General features: G+C 59.7%; 1 protein-coding gene across 3 annotated transcripts in view; it reads left to right on the top strand.

The window, feature by feature from the left end:
• The first annotated feature begins 1,774 nt into the window (after nucleotides 1–1,774).
• The window catches only part of NECTIN1 (nectin cell adhesion molecule 1), a 79,525-nt gene continuing 62,552 nt past the window's right edge, over nucleotides 1,775–18,747 (top strand). For 2 of the 3 annotated variants that reach the window (XM_068659470.1, XM_068659472.1), the window contains exon 1: nucleotides 1,775–3,054. In XM_068659470.1, coding sequence (XP_068515571.1) covers nucleotides 2,973–3,054 — 82 coding nt within the window. In that variant the 5' untranslated portion in view covers nucleotides 1,775–2,972. The remainder of the gene's footprint in view (nucleotides 3,055–18,747) is intronic. The other variant, XM_068659471.1, reaches the window with a different exon arrangement.

The following is an 18,747-nucleotide window of genomic DNA, read 5'->3' on the forward strand; positions in this document are numbered from 1 at the left end:
GCTGCTGGCGGATTTACATTTTTGTCTCCTCTGTTCGAGGGCAGTGATTTGGGAGGCCAAGGCCCAAGGCTCTATCAAATCTCCCCGTGTCCCTGAAGGGAAATCCTAATTGTGCCCTAAATCCAGCACTCAAGAGTCACCTTCCTTCGATCGCCTTCCTTCCTTCGAACTTGGTGCATCCGCTGCGGCTCTCCTGAGCCACTGCAAGCCCCCGGGAGCAGCGCTCCCCTTCCCAGCCCAGATTTGGGCAGTTTTGGTGTCGGGAACCAACTCAGGATGTCTTTTTGGAGGTGTGCAGGAGGCTTAAAGCAATGTGCTGAGCTCCGGTGCTGGCAACGTGTTAGAAAGGAGATGGGAGAGCATCGTGCTGGGAACAACGGGAGGTGGATGTGGGGGACCTGGGGACAGTGGGAGACCTGCCCAGGGTGATTTCTGAGTCAAGCCCTCTCTAAAACGAAGTCGGGAAAAGAAATAATGAGAACCCATGGATCAAGGGTGAAACTGAGCCAGATAAAACACAAAGGGCTGGAAAACCAAGGGCTGAAACCACTGCGGAAGGGAGCCGGGGGCTCTCCAGAGCTTCCCTGCCCACGAGGACAGGGGTTGTGCTCCTGCAGCTGTGTGCAGGAGGCAGCAGGCACGGGGGCAGCAGCCTCTGCTCGACACGCAGGACCTCCAGAGGAATCCCACTGGCCCTAAAGAACCGTGTATCTTATTGACTAAACCTCATTACTACGTAATAACTTTTGTTATTTTAGACCAAACCTCGCATCCGGCTAATCCGCTTTGTTCCAGAGCTGCCCATCCTTCCCCTGAACAGGAATTAACTTCGAAGGGAATTAAAAGGAGGAGGAGACTGCTGGAGGGGTCCTTCGAGGTGTCTTTTTATAGCTGCTAGCTGCCCCCCCCCACCTCTGCTTCCCTTCTCCTCGATGTGTGGTATCCCTCCCCACTGCTTCTTGTCCTTTTTTTGCTCGCCAGGCATTGATTTGTTCCCGCGTTGTTCTAATGGAGCTTGCAATCAACAGGACTTCTGTTGTCGGTTGTTGTCCTTGCCGTTCGCATCTTTGTTTGGGGCTCAGCATCCTCGGCGAGGCCCGGGTGGCTCCGTTTGCAGGCTGAACACCTCCTGAGCAAGGGAGCCACGAAGGCTGCAGCCGTGCCCACGAAACAAGGGCTGCTACGAGGCGGAGGAGCAGAGCCTCCCTCCTCCTGCGTTTCAGCCCTTGTGCTGCTTGGGAAGCCCTTCCCTTCTCGAGGCATGCAGAGCGTGGCCAGAACAGGCTCCTTCCTCCATGAAAACGCTGTACGTTGGGATTCACACACAAAAAATAAATAGATATATTGGTGAGTGTGGCTGCAGATTCACATGCCAGCCGCACGCAGCTCCCGCAGGGTTTGTGTAAGGTGCATTGACCCGCTGCGTGCCACCACCACCGGGGAAATTCGGGGGGCGAGCCTCCAGACCCCCCAAAACCTGGGGAGAGCCCCCAAAAACCTGGCTGATGAAGCAGCGGAGATAAGCAAGGAACCCTTGGAGAGGCGCCCAGCCTCCATCCTTCCCCCGGCTTTGGGGAACAAAAGGCGGCGGCGAGGAGGCTGCGGAGGAGCCGGGGAGGCACGGAGCGAGCCCGGGGCTCGCCCACAACCTCCCCTCTTCCCGAGCCAGCCCCGGGGCTCCCGAAAGGGATGCTACGGAGCAGGCAAAGAGTTAACGCGGCTCCCTCCTCCCCGCCGCTCCGCACTGACATCACGGAGGAGAGGGCGAGCGCCGCCGCCTCCGCCCCGCCCGGGAGCGCGCGTGTGAGTGTGAGCGCGGCGCAGCCAGCGGCCGGCCGTGCCCTGCCCGCCCGGGCACAGCCCCTGCCCGGCCATGGAGCTCCGACACCGGCTCGTCCCGGCCCCGGCCCCGGCTCCGACCCCGCTCCCGGCCCCCTGAGCGCCGCCGCCGGGCTCCCGGCGCGCTCCCCCCCCCCTAACCCCGAGCGGAGGCAGCGGCCGGGGGCTGCTCCCAGCCCAGCCCCGCCGCCGGAGCCACGGCACGGCCCAGGGCTGCTCCCTGCTTCTCTTCGGCTGCTTTACAACACCGATTTTTTTTTTTCTTTTTGAAAGCTTTTCGGTCTTTTTTTTTTTTTTTTTTTGGAAGGTTTTTGCCTTTTTTTAAAAAGGTTTTTGCTCTTTTTTGAACCTTTTCCCTCTTATTTTTTACCTTTCCCCTCTTATTTTTAACCTTTCCGCTCTTATTTTTAACCTTTCCCCTCTTATCTTTAACCCTTTCCCTCTTATTTTTTACCTTTTCCCTCTTATTTTTTACCTTTTCCCTCTTATTTTTTACCTTTTCCCTCTTTCCTTAAACCTTTCCCTCTTCCAACCTTTTCCCTCTTTTTTAACCCTTTTTGCTTCTTTTAACCTCTTTCAACCCTTTTCCTTTTTTAACCTTTTCCTTTAACCCTTTTCCTTTTCTAACCCTTTTATTTTTTCCCCTTTCCTTTCTCTTTTAACCTTTCTCCTTTTTCCTTTAACCTTTTCCCCTCCTTTCAACCCCTCTTTTTTTTTTTACCTTTCTCTTTCAACCTTTTTCCTTTTACCTTTCCCCTTTTTCCATTTTTCCCCTTTTTTCCTTTTTTTTTTCTCCTTCCTCTTTTCACCCTCTCCCTTTTTTTCCCATCCTTTTTTTTTTTTTTTTTTTTGGGTGGATTTCCCCTCCCCTCCCAGCCACCCTCCCCGGCGGACATCCCCGCTCCCCTCCGATCCCCGGGGACCCCGCGGATGTGCCAAGCTCCCCGGTCCCCCCCCAGCCTCCTGCCTGCTCTCCAGCCTCCCCTATTACCTCTTCACCCTCCCGCACCTCCATTTTTCCCTTTTTTTTTTTTTTTTTTTTTTAAGCAGCACCGCGGGCGGGGAGGGCTAAAGGGGGGGGGGCCAGCGACGCTGCCAGACCGCCCCTTGCCCATTTCTCGGAAGGAACTCTCATGGCTTCACAGCTGCACACAAGTTGCCCTGCATCTTGGTGGACTATCGGAGTTTGCATCCTGGCGGCCGCGCTCTCCCCAGGTGAGCTGCTGCCGGCCGGACCCCCCCCCGGATCCGGGTCGGGGCTTTTCGGGATGGGGGCAACTCCCCCGAGGGGGTTTTGGGGTGTTTGGGGGGGATGAAGGGTGCTGGGGAGGACGGGAGAGGCTTTTTGGGGTGCGCCTTTGGAGAGGGTGTGGGTGCATCTGCCCGGAGGTGGGAGGGGGGTCGTGGCCGGATCCCCCCCCCCGGTGTGGGGAGGAACAAGGCAATGGTTTGTTTGGGAACCGAGGCGGTTTTGTTTGCTTTTTGGGGCTCCAGCAAACGGCTGGCGAGGCGCAGCAGCCGGGCTGCCCCGGGGAAGGGAGCCACGAGGCTGAGCCCAGATGCTTCGGGAGGAGGCAGCGAGATTTCACCCCCCCCAAAAAAAAAAAAAAAAAAAAAATGCCCCCTCCCTTCTCACGCACGCTTCCCACGGGCCCTTTTGGCAGCTCCCAGGTCTCCGAGCTTCTTCCCCTGCTTGCTTTGTGCTCGGCGAGCCTGCTTGGGGTTGTTGGGAAGGAGATGGGCAAGGATTTGGGTTGTGTCCCCCCCACCCAGGGCTCGGTGCTGCCCTGGGCTCCAGCCCAGCTCTCGGCACTGGGTGGGTGACCCCGCTGCATAACGTGCCCGTGGGGGGGGAGGGGGTTGTTCTGCTGGTTCACGCCATCCTGGAGGGCTGTGGAAACGTTCCCATGGCAGGGCGACCAGCACTTTGGGTTTGCAGGGCTTGTGAATGAGCTGGGAGGTGAAAGCAGGACGCTGGTTTGCTTTTTGGAGGCAATCTGGGGGTGGCTGGGTCTGGAGAGGGGGCAGCGGGCGCGTGAGCCACCCCCGGGCAGGGCGAGGGGCAGCCTGTGTCTGCAGAAGTTGTGGCATTGCCTCTGTTCCTCCTCTTTTGGGGCTGGAGGAGCGGCCAGGCTGGCTGGGCTGGGAGCTGGAAGCAGGGTGGGAGCCAAAGCTGTGGCCACCGGGGCAAACGCCAGGGCCTGGGGGCTGTGGGTGCTGGCAGAGCTGGAGGTGGCATCACCCCGGGCACGGGAGGTGGGCAGAGCGCAGCGCCCAGGGGGGGTCCGGCTAAAATGGGTAAAGGCAGGGGTGAAACAGGGGCTGGCTGGGCAAGAAACCAGGCGGATGGGTGAGAGGGGAGCGAAGAGAAATCCGGGCTGGGTAATGCCTCCGTGCTGCCAGGACAAAGGGATCTGCTGTGCATTGCAAAAAGGGGTGATGGAAGGGACAGCCTGGGGCTCCCTGCCTGCTCTGTGCTGCAGGCAGGTGCCTGGCTGAGCTCCGGAGGAGGCTCAAAACTTTCCGTGCAGTTCCTCCCGGGGGCTTGCCTCCCTCCTGCCCCTCCACCAGGCAGCCCCACGCACAAAACCCTCCCCACGGCCCTGGGAAAGGCGCTGGGGCTGCAGTGACGCGGCGGTGACGGTGCCAGGTTAGCCAGAGGGGGTTTATCCTCCCCCAAATCCCCGCAGGAATTGCTTCCACCAAGGAGAGACACCGGCAGTGCTCGGGGGCAAGCCTGGCATTTCACCTTGCCCTGCCACGGGAGATTTCTTCTCCCCACCTCTTCTATTTCTGGCTGGTGTCGGGGCTGCGCTGCCAGCACTCAGCCACCCTCGTCTCCTGCCACTCCGTGGTAGCCTGGCACTTTGTCCTGCCCTGTCCTGCTGACAGCTCCGCCGGAGCGAGCCAGCGCTGGGTGCACCCAGCAAAGCGAAGGGCACAGGTGGGAAAAATCCCCCCAGACCCCATCCGTCAGGATCACGGGGCGCCCTGCAGCCTGCGTGGGCGCCACTCTCGGCCGGACCAGTTTGGGGGTGGCTGCAGCACATTTGTGAATCTGCCTGGTGCTCGCTGTGCCTCCCTTCACTCAGCCCTCCCATTCATTCGGGGGCTTCTGCGGACACATCCCGGAGCTGCAGGGGGGGAGCAGCACGTTAGGGTGCTGGGTGCTGCTCAAAGCCACCCCATACTCGTGGCCCTTGCTGGAGTTGGGGTCTGAAAGGCACGCCGAGGCAGGTTTGGCAGCGTGTTGTGCCGCAAGAAGCTGGGGGGATGTGTATATATATATATATATATAACAAGCCATATGTGAGCGCCGAACGCAGACGGGCTTGCTCATCGAGGAGAAGGGGAGAGGGTAACTTAGGATTCTCTGCTGGAAGTCAATTAGTGGCTGTGGACTTTTTTTGGGAAATGCTGCTTGGTGCCTAGCACCGGAAGGATGGGAGGAAGGCAGGAGGCACCACGGGCTTTCTGGAAAGCCTTTTGTGCCCGTCTGATCAATGCCATTTGATTTTGCTCCCATCCATGCACACTGCTTCCCCTTTCTGCCAACGTTGCCCTTCTTGCTGACAAGGAAATAGGATTTGCCCGCTGTAGCAGCTGTAAGGAGCCCCTGTAAAAACCTGCTTTACAAATCATCCTTAATGCAGTCGTCTCAGTCATCCAAAAAGGGTTCAGAGCAGGGTTGCTGCAGCCTTCCGTGCCCATCTGCCTGCCTGCTTGGGACCCCTCGCCAGGTCCCACCTGGCTGTGGGATCGGGGTGCCAAGGTGTTAGAGCAAACAGGGGCCGTGGTAAAGCCGTAGGGTGCTGGGGAGGGAAGATCCCCGCCAGCTGATTGTCAGAGGCTGCGAACACTTGTGGTTGGATTTCTGCTTTGCAAGCTGCAACAATCTGCCCGTGTATCCCCGCGTGATGCTCGGTGCAGCCAGGAGGAGCAGAGGCCCTGTTTTTGTCCCCTCTGGCTGGGGACAAATTCCTGCCTGCCATCACCAGCCACCTCTCGGGCTCAGGCAGGGCCCCGCGAGTCTTTCTCTGCGAAGTGCTTTGAGATCCCCAGCGGGGGAGAGCCGACCCATCCCCTTTAATGTCCCGAAACAGCTTCCAGAAGGCCAAAAGTCGCCGAAGTTTTTGCTCAGCCTTTGCTTGGTTCGTTTTTATATTTTCCTGTCCTCCTGAAACTCTGAAAACACAACACCAGGCCGTGTCAGGCAGCGAGGCAGTGCCCTTGGCTGATGTTTCCTCATTAAACCCAGCTCGCTGCAGTGGAACTGACCCGGCGAGTCCTCACCCGGCGTGAATCGGCGAGCGAGGCGCCGGGAGCCAGCCGAGCCCCCGAGCAGCTGGGGTTTGTGCTCCTCGCTCCCTCTTCCAGCAGCATTAACCAATTTTTTGACGAATTTTTAGACCCGTTTGCAAAGGGCTGTGCAAAGCGGGGGCATCGCCACGTCGTGGCTAGCACCAGGCAGGTGCTTGCAGCCAGCTGGTGGCTGATGAGGTGCTGGTGGTGGTGGTGGCAATGCCGGGCGCATCCCTCCTCGCATCGCATCGCCCCTCCTCTGGGCTGCAGCCGGGGCTGGCCACGACGCTGAGTTGCAGGGAGGCACCCAAAGGATCCTCTGGGCACCGCGCACGCCTCGGCTGAATCACGGAGATGGAACCAGAAGAGCCTGTTGCTGTGACCTGCTTCCCAGGGCCGTGCGTCCACGGGCACCCCGCGCCCTCTGCTCGGGCCGCTAAGGCTGGGGACAGCGGGGACAGCACATCCCAAGTTGGCCACGGCAGCCACAAAGCCAGGGGAAGGCTCTTTCCCATCGGCAGCACCCCGGGGTGCTGCACAGCACCGCCAGCCCCGGGGGGAGATGGGGGCAGCACCTGGGAAAAGGACTTTGGGGAGGAGCAGAAGGCTGCAGGGAGGAGCTGCTCGGTCCTCGGGACCTGTGAGAAGAGGTTTGCATCTCGCAACAGCATTGCTGAAGGTTGTGGTGGCTCTTGGTGTCGTTTTCAGAAGCCAGCAAGGCGCAGCGGTGCGAAAAGCGGGAGGGGGACACAGGGGCTGCCACCCCTGGAGATTTTGCCCTCAAAACCACACCATTAACTGATGGCAGCGCCGATGCAGGGCGAGCTGGTGCCGCCAGCTGCTGGAGCTGGGACCCAGTTTGCACGCGAGACACCTCCAGTATTAATTACCACAGCCTCCCCAGCCCAGCACAGAGAATTTGGAGCTCTGCGCCGAACCCAGAGCGATGTTGCAGGTGAACGTTTGTTGAAGTAAAGCACGAAGCCTCGTGTGAAATGTTCCTCTGCTTTCCCTCTGCCTGCCGTCGAGCTGCAGGCACCCTCCTGGCCTTTCGGTTTGCTCGGCTCCCAGGGGAGGTTCAGCCCAGGTGAAGGTGACGCACAGAGCATCCAAAGCAGCTTGGCTCCACGGGGAATCCGTGACAGAGGAGGAACTCCTGCCCGAGCTGCCCAAATGCAGAAGTGCTGGCCGCGGGAGGAAGGACAGTTCTGCCTGATCTGCAAGTTAAAGCCCCGGGCAGGCAGACAGGCACCGCTCTGGCCTTTCAGCGTGCCCCTGTGCCGGGTTTCAAGTCCTCCATTCCCACCCTTTGTCACTTACTAACAGGAGGGAAGTGAAAGCTGCAGGTTCAGGGGCTATCGTTGCCAGCACCAAGTCACGTTAATGCCCTCTGCTGCAATTTCTGCCTCTCTCTGCCTCCACGGGTTTGAGGCACTGCTGTCCATTTGCTGTTTCTCCCCATCCCCAGGGCTGGTAACAGCATTTGCTCAGGCTGGCGTGGTAAAATCTGCAGCAGCTCTCGGCTCTGCAGCAGTCCCGAGGCAGATGAGCAGCAGCTGCTGGTGTGAGAGGGGGAGCACGAGCTGCAGTCCCTGCTCTGTGCCCATCCCAGGCTGCTCGTGCCCCACGTGGCACAGGTTTTGGGTTTTGGCCAGCGTCTCCGGTCCCTTTGGCTTCTCTGTGGTGTGCTGGGGCTGGACCCAACCTGCTGCTGAACCTTCTCGTCTCCATTCCCCTGCTCTGGAAGGGAAGGGGCTGAAGGAGGTGACCGAAAACCACCGCCCAGGGCTGGCCGGGTGCCTTCCCGACTGCAGGAGATGGCAAAGTGGCTCCATCTGCTCCCGACCGTGTAGGAATGTGAGGGACAGGCCCTCAAATCACATCACTGCCTCGCAGCGGCGGCAGGTACCAGATGGGCCACCTGGCTCGGAGACAGAAGGTGCTCCCAAGCCTGGTTAGCCATGAGATCTCTGCCTCCATCTCTCTTCTCAGCACTTTTCTCCCTACCTGGGAAGCTGTGTGCGAGGCACGGGGCTGGCACGGCCACCTGAGAGCAAAGCCAGCCTTGTTGGGGGGTCTGTGGCCACATCACGCAGACACGGCTGTCATTTCTTATGGAATAAGATACCCCTGGACCAAGGGGTGTGCTGGTTGGGAAGGGTTTTTGGGAAGAGAGACAGCCTGAGGAGGAGGTCTGGGGGCAGAGGTGTGGCTAAGGACTCAATGCTAGCACGTAGAAGAGGCTGACAGGACTCGAGAGGCCAAGCAGAGCCCTTTGATTAGGGGATGTTGTGCCGAGTGTCCTAGCAAAGCCGGGGTTACACCCCGTCCCTGATGGGCAGAAGTCATAGAGCAGGGGAGAGTTTAATACGATGAGCGGGGATTACTGGAGGCAAACACAGAGTTGGCTAGGTGAGGAGAAAGGTCGGCATCTCCGTCACCATCCTCTCACAGTTTCTGTGCCGAGCAGCTCAATATTTCGCCGTGGTGCTGCCTGTAGGAGGCACGGTGGCACTCGGGGCAGGGGCGAGCAGTGAGGGCGGAATGAACCCTGCCCGTCCTTGACCAGCCCACAGAAACTGCCCGAGCTCAGAGTCCGGGGCTCACTGATCTATCAGCGCCCTGTGGCGTCACAGCTTGCCCCTAGCCCAAACCAAATTGAGACCCCTTGTAGCCCAGCCCTGCGTCACCTCCCCACCAGAGCCCTTGTGCTGATGGCGTAGCCCGGAGGAGCTAAGTCTGGAGGAAATGTTACGGATGGCAAATCAAAGTCTGTTCAGGGGCTGGAAGTGCACCCCAGGAAAAAAATCTCCCCTCCTCCAGGGAGCTCCCAGCACGCAGGCTCCTGCCCGTGTCGCCTACCCAAGGCCTGTGCCACTTGGGGCTGTCGTGGTTTGGCGGAGCGCAGCGGGGACGACGGCACCAGCTGCTCGTGCTGGGGCTGCCCGTGCTCTTCCCAGCATCGGCACGGGGTTTCGGCACCGACTGGCTTCTTGGGGACGCGGGGGGAAAGCGAGGCTGTGCCCATGTATAGGCATTTTGGAAAGGGCCGTGTCGCACGGCAGCCTCCCTGCCATCTCCTAATTCGGATCAGCTGCCGCCGTTTCCACGGGATACGGGACCCCTCTGGGCTGTGCTGGCAGTGCTGCTGGGTGCTGCAGTCTGTGGTGTCCCCCCCGCTGGACACGCTCGGCATCTCACTCGGGAGGGCTGAGCTCACGGTCTTGGATTTTGGGGCTGAGAGCTGGGGTTTAGGGGCTGAACAGGGTGGTCGCAGCACAGCCCGGGGGGCAAAACCTGCAGGACACCGACCGGCACGGCTTCAAAGCCAAGTGCGCCGCTCCTTGTGTCAGAGTGCACATGGTTTCTTACGAAAGCCTGGAGAAGAAGCTCCTGGCTTTTCCCTTCGAGGCCGGGGTTATGAAAGGCACTCGTGCACCAACACGTGAACCGACACGCAAGCGCCACTTCTGCTCCGGTGCTTGCCCCAGCGCGGGCACGTCCAGCCCGCAGGCAGCACTCCGGGCACCCCGTGCTGCTTTTCCCTTGGGTCTAGGGGTGTTCAGCAGAGGGGACATGCTGCCACGGCTCAGGACACCTTCAGCATGGCCCAGCTCAGCTCCTGCTGCAGGGGGACGTGGGGTCCAGGCAGCAGCATCGCCCTGCTGCAGGCAGGGACAGCCTCTGGACATCCACTGCGTGCTGAAAGGGGACCTGCACGAGGCCTGGAGCTCTCTGGTGCAAATTCGGTGCAGACTTTTACTGGTGATGGGTCTGAGCTTGCCAAACCTACCTCAGCGGGAACCCAGGGACGGGGCAAGGCTTCGTGGGATCTCCTTGCAGAGGGATGATTGCAGCGCGCTCTGATCTCGAGAGGCGGCTTGTTTGGGGATTTGCTTGGTGCTCTGATGTCTGATGGGTGTGTTCGTGTATCCCTTTGATACAGGCGGAATGGGATCCTCCTGGGAGGATGGCAGCAGTCCTGGAAGGAGGTGGGAGGGATGGGAAGGAGAGAGGCTTGCACTGAGCACAGCTCGTAAAAACGGGAATGCTGTCAGAGCCCGAGGACCCGGGGGCAATTAGGGGCTGAGTTATGCAGGAGGAGCACTGCAGCGGTTGCAGAGGATGGGGATGCTCCAGCAGGGTCTGGTTTATCCTCAGGAGCCCAGAGAGCAAGGCTGAGGACTTTGCATCTCCCCCTGTGGCTGTGCAGGGCTGCTTCACCTGCGCTCTGTCAGTGGGGTTTCCTAGACGGCTGCCCAAAAGGGACCTGGCCTCGCTCCCCGCTCTGTGCAGGGACAGAAGCACTAACCAGCAGGGACATTAAATTAGCAGAAATTAAAGCGGGCATGGTGATTCAGAGCAGGGTGCCGCCTGCATTCCCCTGCCCCAGAGCCCAGGTGGCCTTGCCATGCAGCAGGGCTGGGAGGGGGGGAAAAACCACGCGGGGCTGTGCCGGCTCCAGGGCCATGTCCTTCACTCGACATCCAGCAGCAGGTCCCTGATCTCGTCCCCGCTGCGTCTGGTTACAGGCTCGGGCTCCCAGCCCAGTAATCCTGGCTGCAGATCCCGGGGGGGTGCCGTGTCACCTCCTCTCCCCGGGACCTTGTCCCAGGCGCAAGCAGGGGCAGCGCCGGAGTCACCCCCAGGATTCAGGGGAGCTGCTCTGCCTTTGGGACTGGTCCAGCTGGGAGGTGCACCAGCAAGCTGCCAGTGGGAGAGCCTTTATCCCCCAACCCCCCAGCCCTGCTGGGAATTTGACTTTGCAGCCTACAAGGGCAGGATGGGGATAGGAGCGCATTCTCCGGGGCTGATTTTTCCACTTATCACTCTCTAGAAAGTCAATTCTTTCTTTTTTTCCTTGGCATGGCAGGAACAGACTTTCAAAAATGTATCCTGATTTTTAAATACTCTTTTTGCCTGTGGTGTAAATACTAAGATGTGTTTTTTGTGTTTTTTTTTCCTCTCCCCTCTCTCCTGGAGTTTAAAAATATCGCTAGCCTGGGGAGGTGCATCTTCCAGCGAGATTTATAGTGGCTGCTCTCAAGTGATGTGGAAAATGAGCCTCCCTCTGCCCCATCCAGCCTGGCACCTTCCAAGAATTTATTTCCTTTATTTGCGCGAGCCTAGGAACACTTAGAGGCTGCATCTCCGCCCAAGCACTCTAATTATTGAAGTTTTGTTTATGGCCAGGCTCTGGGGAGGCGAGGAGGTCCGGGCTGCCAGTCCCTGCCTCGTCTGGGTAACCCAGCCCTGCGTTAAGCTGTTGGGCCTGTGTGTAACAGAGCATCATGCCACAGCCAGCCCTGTAGATAAACTCTCTCCAGGGCTGCTTTTGCCTCAAAATCTGCTCCCAAACGGCCTTGAGCCCCGTGGGACTGGCTGTGCACGGGGCAGGGTGGCAGCTGGGCGGGCGCGGGGTTTGTCCGCACGCGGCCTCTCCTCCAGGCCGAGCGCAGCCGGGTGAAGTCTCCTCGTGGTGCCGGGGAACAAAAGCTGCTCGGAAGGGGGAGGAAGGAAGGAGGGGGAGTTTCCCTCTTGCTCTTCAAGGCGACCCGGCAAGGTCGGAGCGAGGCCCGCTGTGCAGATGCTGCCTCAGCCGTGCCCTGGCTGTGGCTGAGGGGAGGACTCCAGCTCGCAGCTCTGTTGCTATCGATCCCAGGCCTTTCACGGGCTCTAAATTCACCTCAGAAATGCGAGGCTAAAGTCATTCTTTTTGGACACATGGCTATTTTGCATCCTTGCGGGCCCATGGTGCTCGCTGGCAGCGGGTGGACCCGCTGCCTCACGCCGGCTTCCACCGGGCGTGAATCAGCTTTGACTTCAAGGGAAAACTTGGCCTGGAGGTGATGGCAAAGGCAGGCTGAGCTCAGGAGGGCTGGCAGCGTTTCTTGGCTTTGCCACAAGCTCCCTGGAATATCCTTGGCCAGCTCCTTTCTCCTCCGTGTGCCTTGCCTTGTCCGGAGCTGCTGCTGGCTGTCCTCGTCTCCTACCCCGCATCAGGGCGCCTCGCCGTGCCCGCGTGCCTCCCTTCGAGCTGGAGATCATCTAAAAGGCACGGGGGAAGGCGACTCCCCTTTCTTCTGCCATTTTCCTCAGCCTGCCGAGATCGCACAGCTCCCTGCCCAGGGATTTTAGAAGACAATTAGATTGGAGAACGGTTTTGCACAATTTGCACCAACGCTCTGCCAGGGTTTCTGAGTGCGCGCTGCGTGGGTTGGAGCCGTGGAGGTGGGAGGACGCGGTCCACTGCCTTCCCTGCCTGCTTTCATTCAAAGGCCTTCTGATTTCCACCCCACTAACGCTGCTTTTGGGTCACTTCTGGCTTGCAGTCGTTACCTGGGGGGGTGTTTTGGTGGTAGGTGAGGGGTGCAGAGATGCTCGGTGCAAAAGCAAGGGAGCAGCAGGCTGAGTCCCAGCCTCCTGCTGCAGCCCTCCCTGCCCCGGCTGGCAGTGCTCCATACCTGGTGAGTTATTACAAAAGCCTTGTCGGGACAGAATGGAAAGTTTAAAGTTCGATAATTGTTAATTATTAGCCGTGCTTCCCGTGAGACCTGCTGGAAGAAGAAGCAAACCCTCACATGCCTCCCTGCCGCAGAGGTGTTTTGTGGGCCATTTGTCTCTGTCCTGGCCACGCCGAGGCCTTCCTCGCTGCCTTCTTCTGCCTCCAGTGGGATTAATAAAGAGCTGCTGGAGAGCTTCTTATCTCCGAGCCGAATAATGTTTGTAATACGGGGAGGGGAGGCAGCTTTGATCCAGGAAGAGAGCAGGGAGGGGAAAAAAAAAAAAAAAAAAGGGCTATTGGGGCAGGGGGTGCGGGGCAGGCTGGGCTGTGCTGCTGCGTGGGAAGCTGGCACGGCTCTGCTGCTGTGCTGAACCTGTTCTGCAGAGACGAGCTGTGGGTTTTAGGGCTTGCCGGGCTGGGGAAGAAAGGGCTGGAGCAGCTCCAGGGCCGGCACGCCAGCCCTGCGCTCCGCTCCGCTGGGGGCTGTGGCTGCGCCATTCCCTCTTGCAGCCCAGCCCGGCGAGAGGGCCGGGAGCCCGCTGGCCGTGGGAGGCTGGGTTTGGCTCTTTGTTGGTAAAGGCGTGGGTTCTGGTGGCGGAGGAACCCAAACACCTGGGGTTTGTACCCATTTCTGTCGCTGGCCTCCCCAAGCTGGCTGGGGCGAAGCGCTGTGCCTGCTTGGAGACCTGCACTCATCACTGAGCACATTTGGGGTGCCACAACCCACAGCCTCCCGAGGGGTCTGACCCCGAGCAGAAACCCAAAATCCCAGGGCGGGGGGATGGAGCTGGGGGTGCTGCGGACGCCCCCATCCGAGCCTGGAGGCTGCCGAGCGCCTCCCGCTCCCTCCTCCCGGCCGCATCCAGGCTGGCAGCAGCAGGAGCCCGGAGGCGAAGGGCCACACCTGAGAGGCAGGACGGGCTCCGGCTCTTCTCACGGGTGTGGGTTGGGAGCCGGTTGGGCCAGGCCGGGCCCCCCCTCGAGGCCAGGAGCCCCGTTCCCGTGCCAGGGCTGCGGGAAAGGCAGCGGCGTGGCGCAGGGAGGAGTGTTTGGCCCCCGTGCATCCTCCCCGTGCGCCAGGGGGACGTGCTGCACATCTTCCCACATGTAGTCTGGGATATTTGGGTATTTCCAGGAGGGTCTGGGTGTTTAGTGGCTCCAAAGCCCCGTGCCACAGCCCCATGTAATCCCCAGGGGGATTAGCAGCCCGGTTTTATCATCACCCATCCCAGTCTGAACCCCTCTGGGAGACCCAGCAGCAGCTGAGCCCTGTGCCCTCCCGCTCTGTGATCCCCGAAACCGAGGTTTGGGGTGGGCAGGAGGATGCTCCACGGGCCTGGCAGCACCCAGCTCGCCCCATAGGATGGGGAGTCCATGGGTGATGGGTCCCAGAGGGTTCCTGCCCCTCGGGAGGGGAGCACACAGGTCCCCCCGTGGGCACGTCCCTGTCCCCGAGGCGTGCGGCCACGGCCCCGCATCGCTCCCCCTGGGGTGGGCTCCGGCCGCCCAGGACCATCTGTTCATTTTCGGCCCGTTGCCGTGGCGACGGGGAGGCTTTGAGCTGGGGTTTCACCAGCAGCAGCGGTTGGGGGAACGCCGGGAAAATAACACAGGCGGGGAGAAGTCTTCCTTTTCCTGGGCGGAAATGGAGGGGAGAGGGAGGGATCCAGCCACGGAGCCTGCGTCCCGGCCCCTGTCTCCCCCCGATGTTCCCATCCTGCTCCCATCCCCAAGACGCCCGATATCAGCGTGCACCCAGCCAGGGCGCACCCGTTTTGTCCCCATTGTCCCCTCCAAGCCGTGGCAATGTCCCTGTCCCATCACTTTCTACCCACGGTGGCTCCCCATGCTGCAGCCACCGGTGCGGTTCCAAGCCAGGGGACGTCCCCAGCGTCTGCTCGCACTCAGCCCTGGCAATGGGAGCAAAATTTAGGGTTTCTGCGTGCCAGGCTGCGTTGGGGCCCCTCCTCTCGCCATGCAAAGCCTGCGGTCGCAGGGGAACACGTCTGCAGGTGGGCAAGTGCTGGCAAGCGGGCTGCGAGCTGCGCCCCGTGCTGCCTGCTCTGCCCCGGCACCGGAGGCAAAAGCGAGCTGGAGGAGGCTGGGGAGAGTTTGGCCGTGGGGTTTTACACACAGGGTCGCTGCTCAGAGTGAGCTGCCCCTGTTTTTTTGCATTAAATAAGTTCAGGGCAGAGAGTGAGGCTGGTCTGCACCTGTCTGCATATGGGTGCGTGTATCCATGCGTGGCTGCGTCTAATTCGAGCAGAAATGGCTTTTAAAAAGCAGACGAAAGAGGAAGCAACAAATAACTATCTGCTTGTAGACGGCGAGATCCGGGCTAACGTGTGACAGACGAAAATGAGGCGAACGCAAAGTGACAGATTGACAGATAGACAGACATGTTTGTGCGCCGCTTCAGCATCCTTGTGGAAACAGGAGATAATTCGGGTTGCGGAGGACCTCGTCAGGTCGCCTGCCTACCTGCCGAAGCAGACGGCTGTGCTAAATGCCTTTTTTTGAACCAAATTTCCTGTGGGAGAGGCCAGTGCAGGGCCGTGCATGGGATCGGCAGGCAGGAGCCTGTTTTTTGGTGCCCACGAGCCAGGCGGGGGGCAGCAGGCATCGGGGAAGCTCGCCCTCCCCACCTGGGTGCGATGCTGGCTGGAAAGGCAGCCGGAGCTGCTCGATGATGAGGCTTTTTGTTTGTTTTTACTAAATCTAGGGAAACGGGATCGATTAAGTGAGTTATCGCTGTGTACCTTGCGCTGGAGGCCCGCCGTGCTGGCTGCGGTCCCTGCTGGGGGATTTTCTCTGGCTTTAAGGTTTCCACTGGACGTGTCCCTGGACCTGTCTGCTCCCGGGGCAGGAGGGGGCACGTGGGGCCAGAGCCGAGCCTGTGGCCCTAAATACAACCCCAGTGGCCCAGCGATTGCTGTGGGAAGCAGAGAACCAGCCCCGTGGCCCTTAGGAACACGGAGCTGGCATAAAGTCACCTTCCTCCCTCCTCTCGTGTCCCAGATCCGAGTGCAGCAGGGCTGAATGTCACCTGCTCCCCTGGGACTCGCGATTTACAAGCGCTCATCCTGCGCCTTGTTTGCAGAGCAAATGCCCTTTTCCTGCTGGCTCTGCCCTCCCCGCGGCGGGGAATCAGCATGTTCTGGGCTCGAAGCTTCTCCCAGATTTATGAGCTTGCTCTTCACCTTGAGAGTACGGCTTCCTCGCCCCGAGACGGGTCTGAAACCCAAAACACCGCTTGCTGACTTAAGCAAACACCATTGATCCCCCAGCAAGTCAAATTTCTTCCTTCTTGTCTATTTTAGGACGCGAGTTGTTGAGGTTCTGTTGTTGGCCTTTCCGGGTTTCTCTTTTCCTCTGCTGACAGAGAGTCCCAAAATATTCTGAGCAAAATCAATACGATGTGAAGAGAACTCTTCGGTAACACAGGCGGGACGTCGCCTCCTTGCCAGAGACCAAAAGGAAAAGAAAACATGAAAAAAAACCCTCCTCCCGGCTCCCTCTCCCCTTGAAAAGCAGCATTTGTTAATTGGCTTTTAATCTGGGGGAGAGGAGAGCCGTTTGCATTGAATTGGTAATAGGGGATAATATCCTACCCCGAGTGATGGGTTATTTGATCTCTGGGCATCAGAAACCCGAGCGTACGGCTGGGAAACCGGGGGCAGGGACGCCAGGAGCACGGCTGCTTTTTGATTTCTGATCACAATTAGAAATAAAAGGGGGAACAATCACCTGTCCTCTTGCTCCAGGGCATCGGGTGACACTAGGAAGCCCGGGGAAAAGCCTTCAAAGCATGGCACGGGGCACGCGGGTGGCGTTAGCATCCCCCAGCCACGGGTGGCACGGGGCGAGCCGGGATGCTGCAGGAGGAGCATGAAATGGGCAGTGCTGGCCTGGGGGCTTTGCCTTTGCCCCCCACCCACATCCCACACTTTTGTCCCTGCTGTCCCTGCTCAAAGCTGAGCGATGCAGGAAGGTGTCTGCGTGGCTTCCTGCGGCTGCAGGCTCTGGGCATCGCTCAGCGTGGTCCTACCACCCCACACTCACCTCATTTTACATCCCTAAACATCATTTCCAAGCCACGGCCACCACCCTCCTTCGCAGAGGGAACAAAAGGGCTGAACCCAGCGGCAGCACCTCACCCTCCCGGAGCCGTGCGAGCTCTCCAGGCTCTGCAGCGGGGTCTGGAGGGGAGAGCATTGACGTGAGCAGCCCTGGATGGGGCTGTCGGTGGCTCGGCCCCGTGTTCCCAGCAGAGATCCCCCCCAGCAGCAGCGCTGCGCCCAGTGACACGTGCTCTGAAATGCCTCCTGGCTGCGCGCTGACTCAGGAGCGCATGGGAGGCTCGCTGGGGACGACACCATTCCTTCCCGGCTGGCTCCGTTTGGTTTTGCTTCTTGCTGCAGCTGCCTTCAGAGCAATAAATAGCTGTGGATGCTGCTTGTGGTCTGCGCGGAGCGGTTAATATTTAATCGGAGGGCTGGAGCTGGATTCGGTTGGTCGGCGAAACACGAAAATCGCTTTTTCTGGTTTTAGAGCTAGGCAGCTAGGGCCAGCCGTTCTGAAAAGCTCAGGGTCAGCTTTTAATTGATCGGTGGTTCTCAGCTTGCAGCGGGCTGCTCGGTGACAGGTTTCCCAAACACCTCGGGTCCCAGCGAGCCACCTCACCAAACGCCAGAGCAGCTGAAATGCCTGGCACCCAGCGAGGAATATTATTTATAGAAGTGCTGTGTCCCTTCTCCTGCTCCTCCTCGGGGTTTTCCTGCAGGTCTGCTCGCATGGTTGGATGCAGGTGGGAGGGAGAGGACCTGGCTTTCCCAGCGAGCCGTCCCTCTGGCTCTGGTGGCGTTAGGCAGCCAGGCTTTGCACAGCCATTAGTGCAGAAACCCTGCCGCAGGCTCCTGGGGGAGAAAAGCCGAGCTTTGATTCCCCCATTTGCAATTCTGGCCACCGACAGAAACGCTTTGCAGCGGGCACCTCTGGTTGGAAGCATCCTGGGCCCCGCAGCCAGACCATCTGGGTCATTGCTTTACCATTCCCCACAAAAAGCCACCTTCGGGCCAAGGTCAGCCCACAGAAGAGGCACGCAGGTTTTTGGGGAGCCCGTTGCCAAGCTTGAAGGTGGCAGCTGAAGCATTCAGAGGCGAGCATCCAGCAGCTCTCCTTGTCCCCAGCTCGGAGCCTGAGGCGGTGCCGCGGGCAGGATACCACCCAGCAGCCCGGCTGCAGCATCCTGCCCCTCCCGGGCCCCAGGGAGCTTCTCTTCTCCTCTTCTCCCTTCTTTTGGAGAGGCGCTGGCACGCCAACCTTCAAACCTTGCTGCTCACCTCCAGCTACAGCCTCTTTCCAGGGAGACGGGGGCGAACCCTGCCCGTGCTGGGAGCCGCCAGACCCCACAGCTCGCGCCCAGCTGCTGGCTCCTTGCGCCCCTGCGCAGCGCCCACGTTGGCAGCGTTTCCACCCTGACTCGGGCTCGCTTTAGGAATTTGGAAATCCGTGGAGCTCTCCAGGACGTTTTGCAACGCGAGGCCTCTGGATTACCATCCCCTGGGAATAAGCAGCGGGACGGCCAAGGCTTTACCCAGCTGCTGTTTGCCTCGTGTAGGAGGGCACGGTTTGTTTGTGAGAAGGACCAAGCGCCGGCACATCAGCTCTGCTTCCTGCTGATGGGAACATCGGTGCCTGCGAAAAAAACAGCCTGGATTAGGTCAGGGAGGCCAGCAGCCCACCCGCAGGGGTCAGAGCCTTGTCAGGTCTTGTTTCTGCAGGAGCAGGGCGCTGGGTGCTGGCCGTGCCGGTGGGTGCAGAGCTGGAGCTGGGGCGAAGCATGGAAATGCTGCAGCTTAGGGCAGATTTTACGGTTTTCCCTAAATATTGCTGGTGTCCTGATCCATTAGAGTGCCAGATCCATTAGAGATGTCAGAGGAGGAGCAGGGAAAATCCTGTATGGGTTCTGGAGGCCGTGTGGGACAGGTCTGCTCCTGTCTGCCACCTTGCACGGCCCCATCCCTCGGCGTGCAGGGCAGGATCCGTCCCCATCCCCTGCACAGGCACGAGGGGAGGCGAGGGTTGCAGGGAGGGCTCGG

Source organism: Anas acuta, chromosome 23, assembly GCF_963932015.1.
Source record: "Anas acuta chromosome 23, bAnaAcu1.1, whole genome shotgun sequence".
Lineage (NCBI taxonomy): Eukaryota > Metazoa > Chordata > Aves > Anseriformes > Anatidae > Anas > Anas acuta.